Source organism: Acomys minous (assembly GCF_964271855.1).
Source record: "Acomys minous genome assembly, chromosome: 3".
Classification (NCBI taxonomy): domain Eukaryota; kingdom Metazoa; phylum Chordata; class Mammalia; order Rodentia; family Muridae; genus Acomys; species Acomys minous.
Window position 1 is genome coordinate 97,597,326 of NC_140485.1, and position 25,332 is coordinate 97,622,657.

The 25,332-nt window shown below is 46.0% G+C and overlaps 2 protein-coding genes across 6 annotated transcripts in view; one reads left to right on the forward strand and one right to left on the reverse strand.

Moving 5' to 3' along the window:
• FYN (FYN proto-oncogene, Src family tyrosine kinase) overlaps nucleotides 1-2,031 on the reverse strand; it is a 192,805-nt gene extending 190,774 nt beyond the window's left edge. For all 5 annotated transcript variants that reach the window (XM_084776782.1, XM_084776781.1, XM_084776786.1 and 2 more), the window contains exon 1: nucleotides 1,657-2,031. In XM_084776782.1, the coding sequence (XP_084632908.1) occupies nucleotides 1,657-1,689 (33 nt within the window). In that variant the 5' untranslated portion in view covers nucleotides 1,690-2,031. The remainder of the gene's footprint in view (nucleotides 1-1,656) is intronic.
• LOC311593294 (uncharacterized protein) lies at nucleotides 1,694-15,796 on the forward strand (the record flags this gene model as incomplete). Its single annotated transcript, XM_084774524.1, has 2 exons — nucleotides 1,694-2,087; nucleotides 15,630-15,796. 2 exons carry the CDS (start codon nucleotides 1,694-1,696, stop codon nucleotides 15,794-15,796), a joined length of 561 nt encoding a protein of 186 aa, XP_084630650.1.
• Between the last annotated feature and the right edge of the window lie 9,536 nt (nucleotides 15,797-25,332).

Sequence of the window (25,332 nt, forward strand, 5' to 3'; positions counted from 1 at the left end):
CAACTACCCCCAAAGCTTGAGTTGAAAGCACTTCCTCTGAAGTCAGAGGAATGCATGGTACCCATGGGGCAGAGACAGGGAGACAGAGCACAAAGGATGCAAAGTATTGTAGTTGTTTCCGTGGTTAAGAGGAAGGGTGTGGACACCCAAAGTCAACCTTGAAGCAAACAAGTGGCATCTCCAGCGGTCTTCCAATGCCAGCCCAGGGCTCTTCTATACACAGCCCAACTCACACCAATAAAAGGGCCTCCCAACATTGCTAAGCACAAACCAAGAGCACATTTCAAAAGGCTTCATTCAGCAACAAGGCCTTGGACTTCAGAGAATCCAGTCAGGCTGCCTCATTCTTGTTAAACAGTTTGGTTCTGACTCAGAACAAGATTCTTCTGATTCTCCCAGCAATTTATCCCATCTCAGGTATCAGTACCTATCTGCCACCCCCCCCAAAAAAAAGGGGGGGGGAGGGAAGGATGGAGGAAGGAAGATTTCTTTGAAAGTGTAACAACTCCTCAAACAGCTGAAATAATTTCCTGCCTTAAATAGAAGAAACTGCAGTTGCCACTCAATGTTACCACCAGTCTGTGAATACAGCAAACTGCTTGCACCTGCCACCCGGGATCTTCGAGCTTTCATATTTTTTTTTTTTGTAAATGTGGCAGAAAGGACTAAGAGACCAACTGCTTCATCAGAAAGAATGGGAAGCCCCGAGGGACGAGACACAAGAAGCATGGTGCCCTGGGTACTTTATGTGTCTCTTCTCTGTGAACTGAAAAGGCTCTTTGTGTGACACACACACACACACACACACACACACACACACACACACACACACACACACACACACGGAGTCTGATTTATTAAAGGAAGGAGGGGCAAAATGGGTGATTTTGTTATCCCTCCTCCCAGTGAGTTCCAGCAAATGCCTCCCGGGCCCAAGCTTGGTGGCCTCTTTCTAGTCCAGTCCGGTCTGCCTGTGGCCGCAGAGATAAGAGAGCCTGAAGGAGACCAAACAAAACCATCCACCGACCTAGGGAAGTAGGGAGGAAATCAGTGAGTGGAGGGGGGGGGGGGATGAAATGAGGTAGAGAGAGCAGAAGGGGTGGGGGACAGAGGAAGAGGAGGCAAGGCCAGGCACAGGGGAAAGGGGAAGGGTGGGTGGGTAGCAGCACAGGAAGGGTGAAGGGAAGGGTGGGGGAAGTGCAAGGGAGGTTCCAGAAATAGGCAGGAGGATGCGCTGGGGAAGGCGAGGGCCGCCAAGGGAGGAGGCCGAGAGGTGGAGGAGTGGGGCAGGGGTTGGGTAGGGAGGAAAGCAGCACGGGGCATCAATTATTAAGTGATTACATCATCCCTGACATTAAAACAACACACACAGCCAGCCCTGGTCCCCGCGGGGGGCCGCGAAAGCAGGGCGGGGGCGGAGCTGGGCCAACCTCGCCCCCAAGCCAAATCCTATTTTTCATCCGGCGCCTGCCGGCGGCCGAGGAAATGTACCCCGGTGCCCGCGCAGCCTCGGGGCGGCACCCCGCATTAGTGTCCTGCGTCGCGGGGCGCCCCGGAGGCTGCGCGGTGGGACCGCAGCGGGGGCAGCTTGTGCGGGGGCGCTGGGTCGGGCGTCTCCGCAGCATCCCGCGGCTCCGCGCATCCCCGGCCGCTTACCTGCGTGGCGTGGCGCTCGGCTCCGGAGCACATTCACATGGTCCTCTCTCCGCCCTCCTCCGGCGCGGCCCAGGCGGCTCCGGTGGCTCCGCGGCGGGGCCCGGGAGCTCGTGGGCCTCGCGAAGGCGCCGAGGGGGCGGCGCCGGTGTTCCCGGCCCGGCAGCGCGGTCCTCCCTGGCGCGGGCGGCGGCTTTTGTGTGTTCCCGGGGAGTCCTCGGGGCTCTCCGGCTCGAGGCGGCCTCTCGCTGCGCTCCTGACCAGCGGGCGGGTCACGGAGGCCCGGCGCACGGCGACCCCTCCTCCTCTGCGCGGAGCCCCCTCCCCGCCGGCTGCGCTCCTGACAGATGGCGCAACTGCACCGACGCGCCGCCGCCGCCGCGGCTCCTCGCAGCTATACTCGCTGATGCTCGGGCTGCTCCGGATCCCGAGGGGTGCGAGAGGAGGCGGGGACACGCCCTGAGACTGTCAGGCCGTTCTGCCCTATCAAAGGGCCCTCTGGGAGCTGAGGGACGCAGCCATTGGTGCGCGTGTCGGAGGCGGGACGGCTCTGGGTGGGGCAACCGAGTGGGTTGAGCGTAACTGGGGTGGCGGGCGTCCTGGCGTGCGGGCCGCGCCGGGTGTGCGAGAGGATGCGAGGTTGGAGGTGGAGGAGGAGGAAGAGGAGGAGGTGTGTGTGTCTGAGGATCGTGTGGAGTTGGGAGTTGGTGGGGTGACAAGAGAGAGCGGTGGGAATGAGCTGCCTTTTGCTTTGCTAGTGGAGACTGGCACCTGCCCCACAGCCACGGGAACCAATTTCTCCAGAGAAATAGCCTCGCCTTTGAGAGAGGGAGGATAAAATGGAAAGGTGTTAAGAATGACGATGGCAAATTAGAGAAGTGAAGATCAAAGTAGAGAAGAGCCATTGCAGAAAACTGGGAAAGCTAGAACCAGCAAGCGCGCAACGAATAACAAGAAGAAATTCATAATTTCTTCTCATTTTCTTGGGCACCCGTATATGCGCCCCCCCACCTCCCCCCCTCAAGAAAGGTCAGGAGGAAGTGTTGCTGAAATGCAAAGGGCCTGCAACAAAGAAACCCAAAACCACACAGTAGAGATTGTTTGCACTCTTTCTCCAGCTGTTTAGCAGGAGCCGTTGCTTGTCTGGTTTCTTGGGGGCATTCAAACATCTCTTAGTTTTCTTGTTTTCACTCGTTGCTGAGCTGAGCATTTTGCTCAGATTTTCCTTGATGAAATAATAGCGGGGTTGGTATGCAGTCAGTCTTTATTTCCGATCCAGCTTTTCTATGGCAGGATGTAACTTCATAAAAAGAAACACTCTGCCTTCCTGATTTTCTTTATAGGTAATTCCTGTTTACCGAACGCTCTGTTTTAAGACGCGTTCAGAATCATTTTCCTTAATGATTTTGGCGAGAAAATCACCCCCCCCCCCAGCAAATCTAATCTTGTAAGAAGTAAGTTTAAGCGAAGCAGCCTTGGCTTCAGACCTCAAGGTCTGTGCTATCTTTCCTGCCCACTACTTTTTTCTCCTGTAGATTAAAAATACCAGTCCCTCCCGCTGACTTTTTTTTTTTAGTCGGCCGTGCTTAGTCAGTAAATGATCTTAACATGATAGATGAGGAAACGGAAAATAAGAGTGTGACACTCACGAACTCCATGTTCAGCCTCTTTCCAAAACCCCTGAGCATATGGGGTAAGTCGCCTCATTGTTTATAGTTTCTTCAGAAGAGTCACTATTTTGTCATCTGTAACATAATAGCTTCTCCGTGTAATTAGTGGGCGAATGAAAGGCAAAATGGTTAAATGACAAATTAACCGACTCCCAGCAAGACTCCATTCTATGTTTAAAAAAAATTTTTTTTTTTTTACTTACCTTGTTTAAAAAAGGAAAAAAAAAAATCTCTTCCTAAGTCTAGGTTTAAAGGCGCTGGGTCTCCTCAGGTGGGTTTGCTGATGTTGTGAACAAGGAAATAAGCCCTGCAAAACCATCAGCATTATTTCCTATTTTCATTTACTCCTAAAGGTCTTCACAGTGAGCTTGATATAAAGATTGTCCCTGACCTGCCCAAGGCAAGGCACACTTCCCTCTATACCCTGCAATTTTGTTTTCTTATTTTCTTACAGGTAGTATCCATCACACCAATTAGAACAGAGGCATTGTTCTAGAATTTCTCCCAGGTTTTGTTACTTGGTTACTTGGTTGGTTTTTGTTCTCTTCCTTTCACCTTTAAGTCCCCTGTTTCTATTCTGGTGTTCTTTTTTGTTTTGTCTAGTCTGTGTTTCCTGTTTTGCTTTCAATGTATATTTTAGTGTTATTAGATAAAGTGTTTCCCATCTTACTAGATTTTTAGCTTTCTTACCAATCAACAGGAAAATAAAAATGGTTACTCCAACTTAAAAACAAACAAACAAACAAAAAAAAAACTATATGCAAAGGAAGGGCTAGAGAGATGGCTCAGTGAGAAAAGAGTTTGCTGCTCAAAACATGAGAACCTGAGTTTTGGTCCCAAAAGTACACATTTAAAAAGCTAGGACAGTGGCAAGTGTCCGAGCTCCAGATTCAGTGAGAGACCCTGTCTAAAACTATGTTAGAGAAACAATTTAGAAAGGCTGACATTGACCTCTGGTCTCCACAGGCGCTGCACACATGTGCAAGTGCACCCACAAGCACATATGAACACCTTTTAGCACTCATGGACACACACACACACACACACACATATATCACAAAGATACATCCATATGTACAAGGGAAAGGCATTCTAAAGTGACCTCGTCTCAGCTTAAGCACAAAGGACTGGACGTCATACTTCACAGGGACTTCTCAGCCGTGCTGGTTGCCATTCTATGCTCAATGGCCAGGAAGTGGTGACAACCTAAGTGTCCTTTAGCTGAAGAATGGATAATGAAAATGTGGACCCATGGACCCAACGGAACATTCAGCTGTAAAGATAAATGAAACCGTGAACTTTTCAGGCAAATAGATGGAACTATTTTTTTAAAAAATCATACTGAGTATTTGTAACTCAGACCCAGAAAAACAAACACCACGTGTTCTTTCTTTCTCAGCTGTGGTTCTCATTTCCACGTCTTCAGATGTGCATGCACAATACAGAGAAACCTTAAAAACCAGGGAAGTAAAGGGCACTGTGGCAGGAGTGAGTAAGGGTATGGAAGGGAACAGCAGGGTATAGGCAAATTGAAGGAGGAAATGGAAAAACAGAGGGGGGTTAATTAAGGAGAGGGAGAGAGGTAAAAACAGAAGAAAGAGGTAGTGAGTAAGAATTCTTACACAGTAAGAATGTGTAAAAAAGTCATAGTCATATTATTATCTATCTACATAAAATTAAAAACAAAACATGTCTGTGTATGCATACATATTATTTAGTTTAAATGAAGTCTTTCCATAGGGCTGACAATGGTCTGCCCCACCCCCTCAGGAGACAGAGACCATCTCTCAAAACCCCCAACACCAAATATGAGAAGTCATCCTTTGAGTTGTTGGGCAAGGTTGTCCAAGAGATTCCCAAGACATTATAGGATATTGTCATCACCCTTAGTTGCCTCCAAGGTGGAAGGTAAGTCCCTGTTTCTGGAGGTACCGTACACTTCAGACGGGACCAAACGAGTGTGAGCTGGGTCTAATCTGAAAGCCTCCTCTGTGATGACTATCTTTCCTGGTACCAGATTGTGCTGTGCAAACTTCCAAGGGAGGAAGCAGCCAGAGGTCCTACCCAGCCATGATGCCTATGAACCACCTCAGCAGCAGCATGGCCTGATAACCCTCAGGGCGCAATAATGGTACACATACCCGGTGACAACCAACAACTCTCTAATTGGACTTCAGGCTTAGATTCAAGGCCTGCTCTACAGGAGGGAAACCACGGCTGCTAACTGAAACCTAATTAGCTAACTCTGTCCAGTGCGGTCAGGTATCTTAGATCCTGAGAAATCTAACAACCACCTTTCTAAACCAGGATAATTCCCGTCCTGTAAATACCCCACAGTGCACACTCTTCTCATCCCCTCATCAAAGACGCTTCTTTTTGCAGTAGATGGAGACCACCATCGCAGCAAACCACAACCAATCAAAATGCAGAGAACAGCCGGGCGTGGTGACGCACGCCTTTATTCCCAGCACTCGGGAGGCAGAGGCAGATGGATCGCTGTGAGTTTGAGGCCAGCCTGGTCTATAAAGCGAGTCCAGGACAGCCAAGGCTACACAGAGAGACCCTTGTCTCGAAAACAAAACAAGCAAACAAACAAACAAACAAAAAACAGACAAACAAACAAACCAATGCAGAGAACAAGAGACCATGCAGTGCCCCGTGTCAGCCAGTACATCTGCAACCCAGTCCTGCACTGGGATGCTCAGGGATCATTGCAGAAGCGGAGTGGCAAGATTACAAGAGGTAGAGGATCAGGAAGTTTCCTGTGAGATTGGGTCTCATAGAAATGTCAGCGAGGTTACACTCATGAGGCCTCACCAACACAGACACCTAAGCAAGACCTGGACAGTGACTCCACCCATGGGCATGCTGACATGGAAAGAGGAGAGCTCAAGGGACTTCAATTCTAGACAAAGACTCATGAACAACTGGGGAAGGCTAAGAGCAGGAAAAATGGTCTTCTCCATGGAAGGACCCCCCCCCAAATGATTATCCTGTACCAAGTGTTCACCCCTGAGATTATATACATACAGCTAACATCATTATATGGGCTAAAAATTGGGGGTTTGTTTATTATATATATATTTAAAAGAGACCATGAATCTGAGAGAGCGCAAGTAGGAATACAAGGAAATTGAGGAAGCAAGGAACGGGAGGACTTGGAACAAGGAAAGGCAAGGGGAGAAAGGATGTAATATTATCTCCAAAAGCTGAAAAAAATGAAAGAACAAAACAATTATGTGTGTACTTTTTCACAGACAAAGTATGCAAGGATATGTACAAAATTTATCTGTGACATTCTCCAAGAGAATTACAAGTCAACTTGCAGCTCCTGGGAAGATACTCAAGAGCAATGCCGAGACCAGCACCACACTGTCAATAAATATATGGCTCAGGAGATGCCAGCTGCTGTGACACTTTTTTCATCTGCCTGAGGCCTTAGAATGTGCCCAACGGGGCCCAGACCCTTTTAAGTCACAGATTTCTGTAGTACTATTAAAAAGAGAAAACAGAGAGAGAAACGATCATGTCTCACCTTTTACCCAATGTAACAGTAACATCTGTCTAAGATAAAGGTCCTATAAAATATATGGCTACCACTTTCACAAATTCAAACGGTTGATCTTTATGTTGTCACTGGAACATACTATGTCTAATGAAACCAAAAAACGGGGAGGGGCTTATTAGGCTCATGGAATCGATGGGTAGACTTGAAAACTAGGCTCAGAAAAGAGGAGAGAGAGAGAGAGAGAGAGAGAGAGAGAGAGAGAGAGAGAGAGAGAGAGAGACCTGAGAACTGGTCAGTACACCTCTCAGGGGACACCCCTACTGCCACTCCTCAACCACTGTAGGAGAACAGTGCCCAGATATGCATCCTGAGCTGTCTCTTCATCCTTGCCTCTTATTGAAGATTCCAATCCTTAGGTGGCATTACCCAAGTGTCTGGTGGGTCACTCCGGAGCTTGGGCAGGAGGGAACTGAATATTCTATTCCTTTGGCGTACATGAAACATGATGAGGCCTGGCCCCCCAACCCAGCTCAGACACAGTACCCTCCCAAGAAGAGAGTGGAGATGTTAAGCCAGAATTATTAAACCGATACTACAGTTGCTCACCTAAGCCCATGTTCTGGAACTGTTGTTACTCACTGAACAGGAACCTCTTCCTTTCTGCTTATCTGTCTTCAGCAAAAAGATCACAGGCCAGAGCAGAGCTCAGCTTCCTCAAACACTGCCTGCTTGGACATAAGGTGGATGAGCTTTCGGCTTTTGTTTCATCTATATTTCTCAAGGGAGAGTTAATTGTCTTGGAGAGTTAATTATCTGGGATTTACAGCTGGTCTTTTGGCATGAGGGCTCCCGAGAAATGGGAAGATGGATGGGATAATATTGCCTTTCCTCCTACCTTAAGACTCAGCTCAAGGTGTCCAGACAGTCTCAGCCTCTTAGACACTCACAATGGCTCCCGTCTTTTGGAACAGTTTCCAGTGTGCCCGACTGGGCTCTGGATGGCCGTGTCTAGATGAAGTGGCCTTCTGCCACACTGGAGCCTAACTGTAGCCCAATGATGAAGACTATACACTTATCCCACAGTGGGCCAAGTATTAGTTACTGAAAAGTCAAAAACTAGACCAGAGTCGTGCAGATGTGAATGCATTCATTAGTCAGGAAATGCCAGTTGCTGTAACAAAAGACCCTCCTGCTCCTGTGAGTTCACAGCAAAGAAATGCATTTCGCTCTCAAGTCACAGGGGCAGCTGTTCAGACTTTAAACCTGGATTTCACTGAACTCATTCTGTGCAAAGAACTGGGAATTATGGGAAGAAGAAACTTGCACGGCGGGCTGTAGGGTCAGTCCTAGAAGTGACACACGTTATTTCTGCCTCTGCAGGCTGTCACATGACTGCACTTCTATGCAAGTGAGCCGGAAATATAGTATAGTGGGTTCCCAGGCAGAAGAGGAAATGGCTTTGGCGAGTGTCTTGACTATATTAGGAGCTGGTATAAGTAAGCAGTAAGAAAGTAATTAAGTGACAGCACTCATCAAGACAATTGGTAGACACACATTTTCCAAATAGATTTTACACTTCACATAGGTAGGTAATATATATATACATTTATGGTTCTAAACATTACAAGTACGACCAACTACCACCCTCTAAATTTCATTTTGAGTATTGCTTTACTTAATTGGCCAGCACTTTGTTTTATTTATTGTATAATCTAGCAGTCCTTATCAAGCCAGATATAAGGCGGCAAGGGATATTTTTGCCAAGGTATGTGTCAGATGGCACCAATCTTGAGTTTGCAACCATCTGTTGATAATATGTGGCAAGTAAAACATATTCCTTGATGTATATGTTCCTGTGCTAAAATACTCCAATCAAAGCAATTTTAGGGAAAGAGTCTATTTTGTCTCTCGGTGTGAGGTGACAGAGCACTGTGGTGGGAAAGGCAAGGGGACAAGAGCTGAAGGAGGCAGCTGGTCACATTGCATCTGCAACCCAGAAGCAGAAAATAATGACTGTTTGTGTTCAGCTGGCTTTTTATTTTAATCTTTTTTTATGAGGATCCCAGGCGAGGGAAGGACACCACCCCTTTTTCTGGTAGATCCTTCTACCTTACTTAATCTAGTCAGGATAATCTCTTAGGGGCGGGTGACTCTAAATACCAACAAGTTGACACTAAACATTAACCACCACCCTTGGAAAATCCTGCACGTAATGTTTATCCTTGAGAAATGTTTATCTTATTCTTTCAGTGTCCCTCACTCCCAGTTTTCTCCAGATTCACAAAGGCAGCTATACTTAACAAGAGATGAGGGAGAAACGAAAAGTCACCAAGTCCAAAAGGCGTGGTTTACTTTAAGGCACATCCATTTTAAGGGCCCCAATATACTCAGCTAATCACCTATTACTCACCTAAACTTTGCAATTATAAAAATGCCTACACTGTTGTCTTTTTTTTTATATGTGATTTTGAATGTGTATTACGTTTATTTGTTTGGGTGTATGTACACACAGTCATGCACATATCACGGCATGCACATATCACAGCGTTCACACGCCACAGTGTGCACATGGATGGCTTGGGACAGTCAGTTCTTTCCCTCCACCATTTGGGCCCCAGAGACTGGACTCAGGTTGTCAGGCTTGGCAGCAAGCACCTTTACCCACCCAGCCATCTCGCTCTCCCTGATGCATGATCTATCTATACATGTGCACAAACCTATCTGGCCACCTTGAGTATAATAAAATGAGTGTTCAGTAGGCACTGAGGTACCTTAGTGAGCCCGAGATGACGTCACATGGTCAGGAAATATATCTATGTCAAAATATACCCAAATTTGTGTACGTACATATAGCTGTGTGAGGGTCTCAGAACCAGTAATAAGGGCAGAAATGCTTGCCTGGAGTGTGTGAATTTGCCTGGGCCAGTGTGAGCCTGGAACCCTTGGGCTCTCTCACATGTTCCAGGTTTAAAGTTCTGGTCTTGCAAATCAGGTTCAGCTGCCCTAAGATCTTAAAGGTCCAGACTGAGCTGCTTCTTATGACCATGGAACCAAAAGGCAGTGAAAATACAGCAGTCAGAAAGATACCAAATAGACTGAGATCATCCCAGAACTTTGGCAATTGAATACATTTTAAACCAAGAGAATCAACTCTACTAAGATTAATATTTTTTTAGAACACCTTTCAATTTAAGTAAAAGTAAATTTTGTTTCATCTTGCATTCCTCTTTCTTTCTTTCTTTCTTCCTCCTCCCACCCCTCACCCTGAGACAGGGTTTCTCTGTGTAGCCCTAGACATCCTGGAACTTGTTCTGTATAGCAGGCTGGCCTTGAACCCAGAAATCTGCCTGCCTCTGCCTCCTGAGTGCAGAGACTAAAGATGTGCGCCACCATGACCTGCTCAGCCTTCCTGCATGTTTTTAATTGTTTGGAATCAGGTCTGCGTGCTCTCCTACACTAACTCTCTTCCTCCCTCCATAAAAAGAGAGGCAGAAGCAAGTGGAACGCTGCGAGTTTGAGGCCAGCCTGGTCTACAACGTGAATCTAGGACAGCCAAGGCCACACAGAGAAACCCTGTCTTGAAAAACGAGAGAGAGAGAGAGAGAGAGAGAGAGAGAGAGAGAGAGAGAGAGAGAGAGAGAGACAGAAGCTTTCCGTTTATACTCGAATCTGAAGCTACACAAAGGCATTCCTTTCAACACTAATGCTTAATATTGTTCTGAAAATTCTCGTAAATACGGGAAGAAGCCATAAGTATGAAAAACCAGGAGACAAAATTCTTACTATATCCTGTTAATGTAATTGTCTACCTGGAAAGGCCAAAAGAGTCAATTCTAATATTATTAAATAAGTGAACTCAGTATGGGAGCTGCCTTCTAAAGATACTGAAGTGAGATTCTAAGTGGGAGGAAAAACTGCGTGGAGTCGGAATATCCTTGAAAATTAGCTTTTTTAAAAAATTTTTTAAATTTTATATGTGTGAGTGTTTTGCCTGCATGCATGTCCCTACTCCGTGTGCATGCCCGCTGCCTGCCCAGGTCTGACAAGAATATCAGATCCTCTGGGACTGGACTTACACATGGGTGTGAGCTTCCATGTGGGTGCTGGGAATTGAACCTCTGTCCTCTGCAGGAGCAGCAATACCCTGAACTGTTAACACTTCTCTACAGCCCAATTATGGTTTTAAAAAAACAATACAAACACTTTACTAAACAGTTGCAGGTCATGGCCTGGGTATGTGGTGGGTATGTAGGGCCTGGCAGCACGCTCAGTCCAACGTCCACGCCTGCCTTCTGACTCCCGGAGCTGGAGGCAGCGCTCACTCACAGTGGCCCTTTCATGTTATGAATGCGGGTGTGCCTGGTGGTCTATAAATTCCACGAGCGCCTGCGTGTACTGTTCCTTTGAACCAGTCTTGCCCAGGACTCTGGTTACTCTGGCAGCGGGATGGCCTGTACATGACTCATGTCCATGATGGTGGTGATCAGGCAGAAGTACCTTGAGAATTGTAAACATTGCCTTGAAGTACCAGATACGTATACAAGGAGTGTGCACAAATCTAGATGCTGTATTTGTATTTGTGTGTATATACCTACACGTGTGTGTGTGTGTGTGTGTGTGTGTGTGTTAATCTGTTGTCTCTAAGAGCATAAATGTAAGACAGTTACACAATTATAATTATTGCATGTCAAAAACTTGTATTTTGATATGTTCATATATGGACATATACTGCCTATAGTTATAAAAAGCAATATTTTTTGTTATATATTTATTTAGAAAACACAGTTCTTTTTGTTTTGATTGGTTGTTTGTTTTTGGTTTTTCAAGACAGGGTTTCTCTGTGTAGCCTCGGCTGTCCTGGACTTGCTTTGTAGACCAGGTTGGCCTCGAACTCACAGAGATCTGCCTACCTCTGCCTCCCTTAAAGTGGTATTTATAATACCCACTACAGACAAAAAGGGGTCATGCCTTGGTTTAGATTTTGTTAGTAGCTGACACTGAGACAAAGGTAAGTGTTAGGACTGTCTTTTGAAGAGTGGTTCCAGATACTGTAGTCTAAGAGTGAGGATGGGAAACCGGGAGGAGAAAGAAGTGAACAAAGGCTGCATCAAGCTGTCTTCCTAGGGTTAAATACAGAACCACCCAGTGGGCCCCCTGTGAGTAGCTATCAGAGTCGCCCTGACAGAAGGAGAATGAAGCCAGATGTTTACTCCCTCTTTCAGCCAGGGTTCTTCACAAAACCAGAACCATGCGCATGCGAGCACCACACAATATAGCAGAAGGGCGTGGCTTGTACGTATGGAACCGAGGAGCTGCTTTGTCTATTCTCCACAAACCCAAGACTCAGGGAAAGTGGTGCTGCCCGGAGAGCTAAGGATGTGAGTCCCAGAGAACTGAGGGCTGATGGCGCAGCATAAACAGGCAAGAAGAGACGAGACAAAGAACATCTTCTGTCCTCCTTGTACTTTAATGTTTCATTTATTTACGCTGCAATCTCCAATTAGATGTACAATTACAATGTACATTGCAATGTACGATTAGACAGTGCCCACCCACATGAGAACAGGAATAGGCTTTATTCACTCCACTCATTCAGGTGATGGTCTCACCTGGAAACAGCCCCACAGGCACTCTTAGAAGCTTACACTCTTGTGAAAGCTGGGCACACCATGGCCCAGAAAAACGGACACACAAAATGACTCCTCTCCCTCCCTCCCTCAACAACACTGCCACTGAGGCTATCACTGCAGATTTCCAGCTTGCCCTGCCAGCAAGTGGAATGTGTTCTCATGGGTTAATACACACAGTACACACAAACTGCCCCTAGCTAGCAGGTGTGAATGCCAAAGCACTTGATGACTCAGGGTCTCCTGTGTTTACCTAAGGAAATAGATATGTGGTATAAAACACACACACACACACACACACACACACACACACACACACACACACACACGCACACACACACATTTTTACTGAGGACTATAAATTTTAAAAGAATTAAATGGAAAGATGGACCACATTCCTGGGAGAGAAGACTTAATAATGTTAAGATTTCAATTTCCCCAAATTAAACTATATAAATCAAACGCAATTTCAATTCCAAATCTACTGGGGCCTTTCTTTCTTTTAAGTGTATCTAGAAGGGAAAAAACCATGAATGGGAAGAGGGAATCCTCTGAAACCTTTGTATGCTGTGGATATTGGCCTTATCAGATGATGAAACAGAATGGCCTAATTCAGGAATAAACAGACAGCTAAAGGTAGCATTCTTCAAATTGCTAGAATACACTCAAATACTTACAGGCACGTAAATAAGTTTAACATGGTATTTCAAATAAGCTGTCAATGAATAAAAATTATTAGAATAAAGTAAGTCTTAACACAGGTCATAGAACAAATCCAATATGAATTGGAGATTGCAATGTAAATAAATGAAACATTAAAGTACAAAATAGAAGAAAGTGAACATGAATATTTATGAACTTGTTGGGTAAGCCCAGAATAAGCTTGGCATCTCAGTTTATTTTAGAAGGATAGACTTGAAAATATCAATGTGAAAACATCTGTAGACCAAAAACATCACAAAGGAAGCAGAACAAAAGACAACGTACTAGCATATTTAACATTTAAGATGCAGTGCACTCACACAGTCCTTTAAAATTGAGGAAAAATAAAATAAAATGCAGGGAAAAGCTAAACAGGGAAATATTTATCTACTATTCAACAAATATTTCTTCCCGGCCTGTCCTACAGGAGGCGCTGTGTGTAAGCTGCTGAATAGGATGGCATCCTCTGCTCTCCCAAATCTTTGAGTATAACGGGAAGATGTGATTGATAAGAAAGAGCTAAGCATGTAGCTGTACATGGCTGTACATGGCTGTACATCATATGGAGAGAGCAATTAGGTTACAGTACAGAATGTGAGTGCGTGCTTTGGTAGAGGCCAGGAAAGCCTCCTTGAAGAGTTTTTCAAAAGCTTTATAGCATGAGAGGGTTGTGGGGAGTGGGAAGAGCTCTCCAACAACCAGAAACAGCATGCGCAAAGGCCCTGGAGTTGCAGGATGAAGTGAAACAAAGAACAGAAAGGAGGCCAGCGTGGAGGGAGAGGGCAGATGCACGGGAGTGGAGACACAAGTGAACACAGCAGAGCCACATTGAACAGTAGCTTGGAGTTCCGTTTATGCATTTTTATACATTATGGGGAAACAATGGTGAGTTCAGATGGGTGAGTAACATCACGAGGTTTTCTTTTCCTTTTTAAAATTGTAATGTATTGTAGTTTATTCAGATTACATCCCGATTGTTATCCCCTCGCTTGTATCTTCCCATTTCTACCCTCCTTCCCTCTTCTGCCCTATTCTGTGCCCTCCGCATTCCCCCCAACCTCTGACAGAAGGGGACCTCTTCTCCCACCGTCTGACCACAGCATATCAGGTCTCATCCGGATAGCCTGCTTCCCCTTCCTTTACGTGCCCATCAGGCCTCCCCACCATGGGGAAGTGATCAAATTGGGGGCACCAGACATCATGTCAGAGGCAATCCCCACTCTCCCCACAGCCGTGGAGAATGAGCTGCCCGTTGGCTGTATCTGAACAGGGTGGGGGTCTAGGTTTATTGCATGCATTGTCAAGTCTAAGGTCTGGGGAGTCATCAGAGTGCTCGGTCACGCTGCGCAAGCACAAGGCCCTCAGTTCAGATCCCCAGCAGCCGTGAAAGGACCTGGGTGTGCCTACATATGCCTGTAATCCCAGTGTTGGGGAGGCATATCTAGGTAGAGGTTCTTCGAGAACACTGGCCAGTCAGTCTAACCAAATGGATCGATAAGAGACTCTGTCTCGAAGAGCTTGGTGGCCCACACCTTTAATCCCAGCACTCGGGAGGCAGAAGCATGCGGATCACTGTGAGTCAAGGCCAGTCTGGTCTACAAAGCAAGGACAGCCAAGACTACACAGAGAAACCCTGTCTCGAAAAACAAAGAGGGAGTGGGGAGGGAGACTGGGAGGGAGGGAGGGAGGGAAGGAGGGAGGGAGGGAGGGAGGGAGGGAGGGAGGGAGGCAGGAAGAGACTCTGTTTCAAAAAGTAAGGTAAAGATGCCTAATACTAACCTCTGGCCTACACACAGATTCAAGCACACCAGCACATATGTATGTACACACTGGAATGCGTGCACGCATACAACACACAAAAGTCTGCTACATAGACAGAAGATCAAAGTGATGTAAGGACGTAAAGAAGAGGAGGAGCTAGATTGTTGCTGTGGGGGTTTTAGGTTGAAGCTGATGACATGGACTTAGACGGAAGTTTACAGAGGGGTGAATGAGATCGCCAAAGGAGAGGGCTCCCGCCCCCCCCCCCCCAGCACTGGGACACAAGGTCAGGAAGATGGGGAGCCTCAGAAGGAACAGGTGGGTAGTCAAAAAGGAAAGGAGTAGGAAGGCAAGAGTGTTCTAAAGAGGAAGTGGTAAATGACAGGTCATTAGCAATTGACCAGAGAGGCTGATGTCAGGGACCATGAAGAGGTGGAGGCAGAATATATAGTCATCCACGGTATCTGAGGGTGTCTGTTCCCAAGGCCTCTTGTATATTTAAATCATGGTTACCCGAGGCAGTGCTTAAATATAGTCCATTGGTGCATATCCTTTTACAGGGTTGGAATCTTAGGGTTACATGTAATACTAACACAAGGCGGATGCAGTATAAATAAGTGTTAGGCTGCGCTGCCCACGGAATGATCATTTTAAAACTGTGTGTGTTTGGAAACCACCCAAGCGCCAACATTTTTTGTTTGTTTGTAGTTATTGAATCCGTGGATGCAGAGAGGGGACCTCTCTTTAAGAGCCTTGATCCTGCAGACGAGCTAGCAGAGGCACATCTGAGATTGAAACCGCAAACAAGTGTTCCCAGACAGCGAGCGTTCCATCTCAGCCATAACGTGAGCAATGACCTAAAATTAGGAAAATGAAATTTTCTAAAACTTATCAAATTGGCAAAACATGGACTATGCTGGGGTGGGGGGCGGGGGGCGGGGCTCTTGCACGGACTACTATAGAGAGATTATAAATTTATATCCCACTTTTGACTCAGCAAATGTCCTGCAAACACAAGTAAGGATGTAATCACGGAAGCACGGAAGATGGGGCTTAATTTCTGTCCCATTGACATGTAAAAGAAGGAATGCTGGAAACAAAATGTCTGGACAATGAGAGACTAATTGTGCTATGGAATAAACGGGATCTATTGCTCTTTTTTTAAACAAGACGTCTAGGCAGAGGACGATGCTGTCATTGGGTCCTCTTAGTGTGGTCACCGAGACAGGGCTCTCTTTTCACACGCCCATGCCACTGTGGCTTTTCATTCCAGGACCCCTCCCTTGTGGCTGCAGTGGGGTGGCCACAGCCACGGGTTACGTGACATCCACATGCCAGAAATGGGAGTGGTGGTGACTGACCCAGGGCTGTCCATCTCCCTCTCCCCTGCCTCCCCCCTCCTTCCTCCTCCCCCCACCCCTCCCCTTTTTTATCTCTCTACTCCTCTCCCTCCCCTCCCTCCCTCTCCCCTTTTTCCTCCCTCCCTCCCTTCTCCTCCCTCCTTTGTCCTCTCTCCTCCTTCCCTTCCTCCACCCTCCTCTCCCTCACTCCTGGAATCTTTCTTGCTATCAAAGGTTCTTGCTGGGCATCTGGGGGGCTGTTGGGAAAGCCCCTAGTCCATGATTGCCCATCTCTTCTGGGCTTCTGTTTATTCTATTATCCTGCCAACTTTCTCATAAACTCTGACCGAGTTCCACAGAAAGGGTGGCCTAGTCTCCCCCCGAACATATCTATTCCTTGATTAAGTTAAAGGAAAAACAGAACAAAACAAAAACAAACAAACAACAAAACCCTTATGCTTTCTTTGCTCTCAGAGTTCCCAAAAATCAACAAATGGCCAGTACGCCAGGATGGCCAACTGGTTTGGAGCTTACAACCCAACTACCAACACTTCGGTACATTAAAGTTTATTGGAACTTGTATATTGACTACATGCATCAGAAATATGAAAGTCTCCATGACCATGTTTGCTCCAATCGGCAAAAGTTAAAAGAGCAACTCCCATGATGCTTGTCAGCATGAAGCCATGCATGTACCCAATTACCGATGTGAGTTGAATGTCCGTCTTCTTGTCTACAGCGCCCAGTGTTTTCATCATTCCTACTAGCAACGTTGCCTTGGAATTCTGCCTACATTTCTGGTAAATCTCCTAAGAGTCAGGATGGCTCCCGGTTCAGCTCTTTTGAAATCTATTAAGAAGGCTTCCTCTCTGCTCACCCGTGGTGTGTGCTTCTTTCATTCTTTGTGTTCCCATAGCTATTTCCACGGTGTCTTTCAAGTCGCACAATGCGGCAACTTGGAGAAGGGAAACCGGCTGAGTAGTTTCAAGATTGGAAAACTGGGTCTGTGCCAGAAGGTATGAGCCCTGTTCCCCCTCCCCCCACCCCCTGTCCCCCCACCCCCACCTCCACTCCCCCCCCCCCACCCCTTTTGCTCATCGGTGCACTCATATCCCTGGGGATGAGAACGACAGCGGCTGGAAAACAAAAACCCTGTGGGCAGAAGCAAGCGTACACACTTGAGGTCGGAACTTTCCCAGATCCTCGAGCATGTATGTCAGCCAAAGCAACAACGCAACAACGCGTTTGTGGCGCTTCTTTGAAAAGACATGTTCTTATTATTTTACCTGCAAACCCGATTCACTCTCACGCTCTCAGCCTCTGGTATATTCCTCCTTAGCTTTAGCCCCCCTGTCTTCAGGCAGGATGGTGGCTCACGCCTATATCGCAGGGTACTCGTGAGGGCAGGGCAGCCCCAGGGTGCCTCTCCACCTCAGGAGAACAGAGTCCTCCAGGAGCTCTCAGGGAGAGAGGGACACCCTCATGAGGGCTTTGGTTTTCAAAGCCACTCTTCCCTTTTGAAGCAGAGAGGAAGGAGGATCAGAGGGTGGCAGTTCTTTCACAGCACTTCCGTGCCTGCTTAGGACTTCATCCCTGCCAGAGTGAGACTGTGAGTGTGTGTGTGTGTGTGTGTGTGTGTGTGTGTGTGTGTGTGTGTGTGTGTGTTTGTTTGTTTTTTTTGGTGAGCTGTTTTAGTTAATTCAAGGGGGGGGAGGAGGCTAGTCATCCTAAGATTTAAAAACAATGCCAAGACTTGGGCAGCAGAGAAGACAGCTGACCCTAGCCAGGCGGTTCCAAGAGAAGGTGACAGGAGTGTTATTCATATCCTTGGCAGAAAGCCTGGCAGTGTACCCAGTTAAATACCTCTGCAGGGCAATCTTTGGACAATGATAACTTGGAGGGAGCTTATCTTTTGCTTGACACCCACTATTATGCCAGATTTAATTTTCTAAGTATGTTTTTAGTATGTTTAGAGCATGCGTGTGCACACACACACACACACATACACACATACACACACACACACACCACATGCACACAGACACTTGAGTGCATCCTTTTGCAGAGGATGCAAGTTCAGTTCCCAGCAAGTTCAGTTCCCAGCACCCACATGGTGCTCACAAACATCCATAACTCCAGTTGCAGGGCATCTGATGCCCTTTCTGGACTCAACAGGCACCAGGCACACAAATGGTGCCCACACATACATGCAGGCAAACACATACACATATAAAATAAAAGGGACTAAATCTTTAAGGAAAAGAAAATCTTTTTTTCCTTTTTGGTTTTTCAAAACAGGGTCTCTCTGTGTAATAGCCCTGACTGTCCTGGACTCTCTTTGTAGACCAGTCTGGCCTTGAACTTACAGCAACATGCCTGCCTCTGCCTCCTGAGTGCGGGGATTAAAGGCGGATGCCACCACACCCGGCCATTCATATTTTTCTTGAGCTGAGTCCCTGATTGCTGAGTTTACAATGCAGTGGTAACTTCTTTTACATATATGCTAATGACCACTGAGACGAAGTCCAACCCAGATTTTTTTTTTTTAATCTATTGGGCATCCCTACTTAAAAGTGTTAGATCCATCTCAAACCAACATATTGAAAAGGGGACTTTCTCAGCCCCTGCAAAAACATTCTCCCTGAAGGTTGGTGGCTCCATTTACTTAGTCACTCAGGTTAGTCTCCTGTCTTAGCATGTGCATCTAATTTGTTATCCCTGGGTTTTTTTTTTTCTTTCTCAACAAGACTCAACTCTGCCCTCAGTGTCCCCAGCCATAATATGTCCACCGAAATTATATGAATTTAGATCCATATAATTTCTTGCCTACTGATCTTCCTGCCTTTATAGACACCCTCTTATTTTCTTCCATTTTCTACAATACCAGCATGATCCTGCTATTTGTCCATTCAAACATCTCTGTTCCAGACTGGACAGTGGCTCGTAGAGGCCCCAAGGTCTGTTCCTAACACCTGTGTTGAGTGGTTCGCCACCTCCTGTAATTCCAACTCCAGGGGCACCTCCTCAAGCAGTAGTACTCACCTGTAGCTTGCACACACACACACACACACACACACACACAAATAATAATCATAAATGTTTAAAAAACACTTCTGTTTTCTCTTTTTGTTTGTTTGTTTATGGGCATCCCAACTTCTTACCATGACATCTAAAGAGAAATTGATGTTATGAAATGTCCCCTACAAGTTCTGTAGCTAGTAGTGCTATTTGGAAGGTTAAGAAGTGGAGCCTTCCCAGAAGCAGAAAGAGTCAAATGGTATATACTCACTTATATCTGGACACTAGCCCAAGGGGCGTGTCCCATGAAAGTATTCACTCACCAGGAAAGTGGGTCAGAGGTAAGGGCATCCTATTGTGTCTCTAGGTGAGAGAAGCATGGGAGAATGGGGAAATAGAAGGATCCAGAGGGTCGTAGGAACCTATAAGAAGAACATTAAGATGGGCAGATCTGGGCCCAGATGTCAGGCGCAAATTATGGCACCAGCCAAGGACAATACGTGCAGTAAACTTCGAGCCCCCTACCCAGATCTAGCCAATGGATAGGGCACTCTTCACAGTTGAGTGGAGAATAGGGTCTGACTTTCACATGTACTCTGGTGCCCCATATTTGACCGTGTCCCCTGGATGGGGAGGCCTGGTGGCACTCAGAGGAAGGATAGCAGGCTACCAAGAAGAGACTTGATACCCTATGAGCATATACAGGGGGAAGAGGTCCCCCTCAGTCACAGTCTTGGGGGGGGAGTAAGGGGAAAATGGGAGGGAGGGAGGAATGGGAGGATACAAGGGATGGGATAACAATTGAGATGTAATATGAATAAATTAATAATATATATATATATATATATATATATATATATATATATATATATATATATATATATAAGAAGTGGAGCCTTAGCCAGGTGTGGTGGCACACGCCTTTAATCCCAGCACTCGGGAGGCAGAGGCAGGCGGATCGCTGTGAGTTTCAGGCCAGCCTGGTCTACAAAGCAAGTCTAGGACAGTCAAGGTTGCACAGAGAAACCCTGTCTCAAAACAAACAAACAAACAAACAAAAACCCAAAAAACAAAAAAAAAAAAAAAAAAAAAAGAAGAAGAAGAAATGGCGCCTTGCTGGAAGAAGTGGGTTGCAGGAAGACAGACTTTGATGGTTATAGCTTGACATAGTTTCTTGTCTTTTTGATTTACCCAGATGCAACAGTCAGTCACTTCATAGTCCCAGTGCCACAGAACTGGGATCGCGTCATGCCTTGCCTTCCCTACAATGGTTGGCTGTATTCCCTTCAACCCACAAGCTAAAGCCCAAGTATTAGTCGCATATTTGTTTGTTGTGGATACAACAACAACAACAACAACAAAAACAGCTGATGAGAAGCAAACTTAACGGAGGAAGAGTTTGTTTTTTCTCAGTCTGAGGGCATCATACTGGACAGTCACTGTAGTGGGTACTTCCGGCAGTGGCTCCTGGAGCAGCTGGTCCCATTGTTGCCGCAGCCAGGAAGCAGAGAGTGATGGATCTAGTGACTAGAACACTTGATCCCTTTCATTAGCCCAGGATCCTAGTTCACAGGTTGATGATGCTCCCCACGTTGAGATTGGATCTTCCCATCTCAATTAACCTAATCTAAATAACCCCTCACAGCACATGCCAGGTAGATAATCTTTCATGGGTGTAGCCAGAGGCTTGTCTCCTAGGCAACCCAGATGCTGCCAAGTTGGCAAACACTAGCCATCATACCTCTTCCCTAAGTTACTTCTACCAGGTAAATGAGAAAAGTAAACCAGTACAGAAAAACACTAGACAGGTGTAACAGATTGTGTTCTGCCCTGCACAAACTTCCACAGCAGCTGTATGGTCTGTTCTGAGCATTTATAGATAAGCGAGTCCCTTGAGCGAGCTGGGCTGTTCTCAGGCTTGGTCTTTGTGCACACCTTTCTCTCTGCCTCCCAGCTCTTTGTCTTCTCGGCTTTGGGTCTTCACTGTTGGGAACAAGCAAAAGAAACTTAGTCTAAGCACTACCATTCGTTTTCAGACTCCATTTGATCATAAGGAGGAACTAAATTCAAGGCCCCAGGCCCTAGGAGAGCTAGGGACTTCCCAACAGCTAAGTAGCTTCTGTTATAAGGAGACAGTTGTCTGAGTCCAGCCATTTCAAAGACAATTTCTCCATCTTGCTGGCAGGGTCACACTAAGTTCATGGTCCCAGGCCCAGGAACCTACTCTTGTCCTGAGTGATGGATACTCTCTTGCTCAACCCCTTATGTCAAAATATGATTGGACAATGCTACAGCCAACCCCACGCCCCCTCACTTTGTGGTTTCGTTCTTTAAATATCCTGTACAATGTGCCTTCAGGGTCGCAGTTCAGCTCCTGAGTCTGTTCTGCGGCCCTGACCAATCACTAGTGGTTTGATTACAATACATTCTTGTCTTCTGCATTGACCTGGCATTTGGGTTACGGTGGATTTAAGCGGACCCCACAACATTCATATTCTTTTCTCTAAAATAGCTCACCAGGAAGCCTTGGTACCCCACTGTGGATAATGCACCCATAGAACCTTCCCCTCACTGCTTGTGTTAAGGTCTTATATACTAGGGTATCTCAACGGTGTTCACTGAGTCAATTAAATCATAAAGGATGACTGCAACCTCCCAATTAATTTTAGAACCATAAAGTGGTAACTCTAAAAGGAACCCTTTTCTTTTTCAAAGAAGATTCAGAGTTTATTAAAAAGGGATTTGATACAGCTGTTAAAGGAGAATGGTTACCAGAAAGTGGGTGGGGGGTGCTGGGGAAGGAAATACGACATTCCCAAGGTCACGTGTGTGTGTGTGGGGGGACTTCTGAAAGCGATCTGATGAATATCTAATTTATATAAGAAACCAAAATCAGTAGGTAGACCGCAGGAGCCCCGATCTTCTCTTTTTCAGGCTTTCTGAAATGTGCATTCCCATATGTCTTACTCTGGGAAGCTGCAGTGTGTCCATTCACTAGGAAGGCTTAACTGAGAAGTGATGGAAGCCACTCCTGGGCACTAACGCAGCAACTGTCAAGGGAGAGAGATGCACAGCCTCCCTTCGCTGCTCTCCAAGCCACTGCCCAGCTTGCTAGAATTCATCTTTGGATGCACAGTGTGCCTCCCACTGTTCGACATCCCTGCCTTTATCTGATACAGTCGCCATGTCAACATTCCTTCAAAGGGGTAGGTAATAAGCATTCTCAGGCAAAATTTTGGTTGTCTTTTCCTTTTTCTTTGCACCCATTTGTTTCTAATCATCATCAATATCCAGAGGAAAAGGATGGGCATGGAGTTTGTAGACATGCTGGACACCAGCCAAAAACTACAACATGGGTTACAGGTCATATATTTAGGAAGAAACAAAAATAAATTGGCACACACAGCTTGGAACAATGACAGGAAAGCAAGGCTGTGGTGATTTCTAAGTAATCAAGAGCTGCTTTAAACAGGCTGTGGGTTTTTTTTGTTTGTTTTTGTTTGTTGTTCTGTTTTGTTGTATTGGCCATATTGCATCCATTTAAAGAGATTGAAACAAGGGAAGGGTTAAATAGAAAAAACAAAATACAAAGTACCAAAATGATGTTGGTAAAACAGGCTTACCAAGAAAAGTAAGAAATTGCCAGTCCGTGGTGGCGCACGCCTTTAATCCCAGCACTCGAGAGGCAGAGGGAGGTGGATCGCTGTGAGTTCGAGGCCAGCCTGGTCTACAAAGCAAGTCCAGGACAGCCAAGGCTGCATTGAGAAACCCTGTCTCAAAAAACCACAAACACACACACACACACACACACACACACACACACACACACACACACACACACATACACACACACACACACACACACACACACACACACACACACACAGAAAAGTAAGAAATTAAGTAACTACAAATATTAAATGCTGAGGGTCAGACATGATTTTCAAAGGGTCATGTGCACGATTACCTCAATAACTCTCATAGCAACCCAGCAGGGAAGCGTGATGCTTCAGTCTGGGTGTAAGTAGACAGCACTGAAAGGGACAGGCCAGAGTCCCTTTTGGTTAAATCTTTTGGGGGGGGGGGGTTGAGACACGGTTTCTCTGTTTAGTTTTGGCTGTCCTGGACTCGCAGTGTAGACCAGGCTGGCCTGGAACTCACAGCAATCCACCCACCTTTGCCACCAGAGTGCTGGGATTAGATGCATGAGCCACCACGCTCAGGCCCCTTTTGGTTAAATCTTACAAAGACATGACTTATCAGGGTTTCTGGAGATAGAGTTATTTCCCCCGCCCCCCCCCCACCCCGATAAAGATTATAGACTACCTGTTTATATTGTATTGAGAATTGCTTAGTTATTATACCAAGATATAATTTTGGAACATTTTTGTCACTTCCTACTCTGCCCCACCAAGAAAACATACCCACTCAGGTTAGCTTACTTTCCATCTTCATGAGTGTGACCACTCTGCCACTCCATATAAATGGCACCAAACAATATGTGGCCTTTTGTGTTTGGTTTCTTTCTATTTGTCAGGCTTTCAATACTGTCATATTATTTTATTTTTTAAATTTATTCTTGTTTTTTTGAGACAGGGTTTCTCTGTGTAGCCTTGGCTGTCCTGGACTTGCTTTGTAGACCAGGCTGGCCTTGAACTCACAGTGACCCGCCTGCCTCTGCCTCTCGAGTGCTGGGATTATAAAGGCGTGCGCCACCACCACCTGGCTCAGTACTGTCACATTAGAACTTCAGATTCTGATTCCTCCTGAGAGTGGAGTAATACTCCAGATTTTATGCATTTATTCATCATAAGATGAACATTTGGATTGTTTCTATTTTTGGACACTAATGTGTCAGGTGCTATGAAAATTCGCATGCGAGTTTGTATGTGAAAGACGCACATTTTAAATAGTAACAATTTTCAGAAACGTGCTAATGGCTGCTCCCATGGAAGACTGGTCCATGAAGCTCTCTGTAAAACAATGTCACACTCTACAGTTCAATACACTTGGGTGCCCATATGCTTCCTTGCCCTGTTAGAGTCACATGATCCAACGGAAACATCCAGAAACCTTGCTCTGAGGAGACCTGTTTAACTTTCCTGTCTAGTATTCCTTCAACTTCCACGACACTGCAACATTCTTTCACAGAGCAGGGTTAAGACTCGGAGGGGTGAGTTTGCGGTGAAAGACATTTTGAGAACTGCTACCTCAAATATTGAGTAAGAGAGCCTTTCAGGAGAGAGGCAGAATTGAAAGCATTCCAAATGCTTCCTCCCCTTAATCCGATCCAACATCTTTGCATATGAAATGCACATTATAATAATAGCACTAACAATATGGCCCCATTTCTATTTTGGGTTGGGGAAAATAGGTTAAAATTTTCCCTTTAAATATGCCTCTTTTGGGTTAAAAAAAAAAAAAAAGAAAGAAAGTAACCACTAGGTTGCTCTGGCAGCCTTGCCATCCGTCACAGCACCAGAACATGTCAGCCAGCCGCTGGTGTGGCTCACCCGGCCTCATCTCTGTGACTCTCCTAGAACCTAGCAGAGGGTTTGGCACGCAGTTAGGCACCCGAACTACTGATGAAGAAATGGATGTAGGTGATAGGTGTGTGACTGTCTAATTTTGCACAGATAAAATTCAGGACCCCTCCCACACATTTTGTAGGGGGAAAAAAAAAGACCCATGACCCCTGGAAGTGCTAAGTGATCTGCTTCAGGGAGCAGTGGGGCACCTAAGCCAGGCTCAGCCTGTGCCCTTCGGCTTTATAATTTTGCATTCATTCTAACATCCACAAACTAATTTCTCAATCTAAATTTCAAATGAAAGGCAATTTTTAATTACCCCCCCCCTTTTTTTTTCTTTTTAAAGAGATCTGGGTTTGAGTTGTGTTAAACAGAAGTATGCCATGAAAGCAAGGTTTGGGGTTTTCTTTCCTTGGAATGTTGGACGCTGGGAAAGCAAGTAAGACTGGGTCCCTGTTGAAGTGGCGGGGCTTCCGAAGTCAACAGCTAAGAGAAAGACAAGGCCAGGTGATGAAAGTTCAAGGG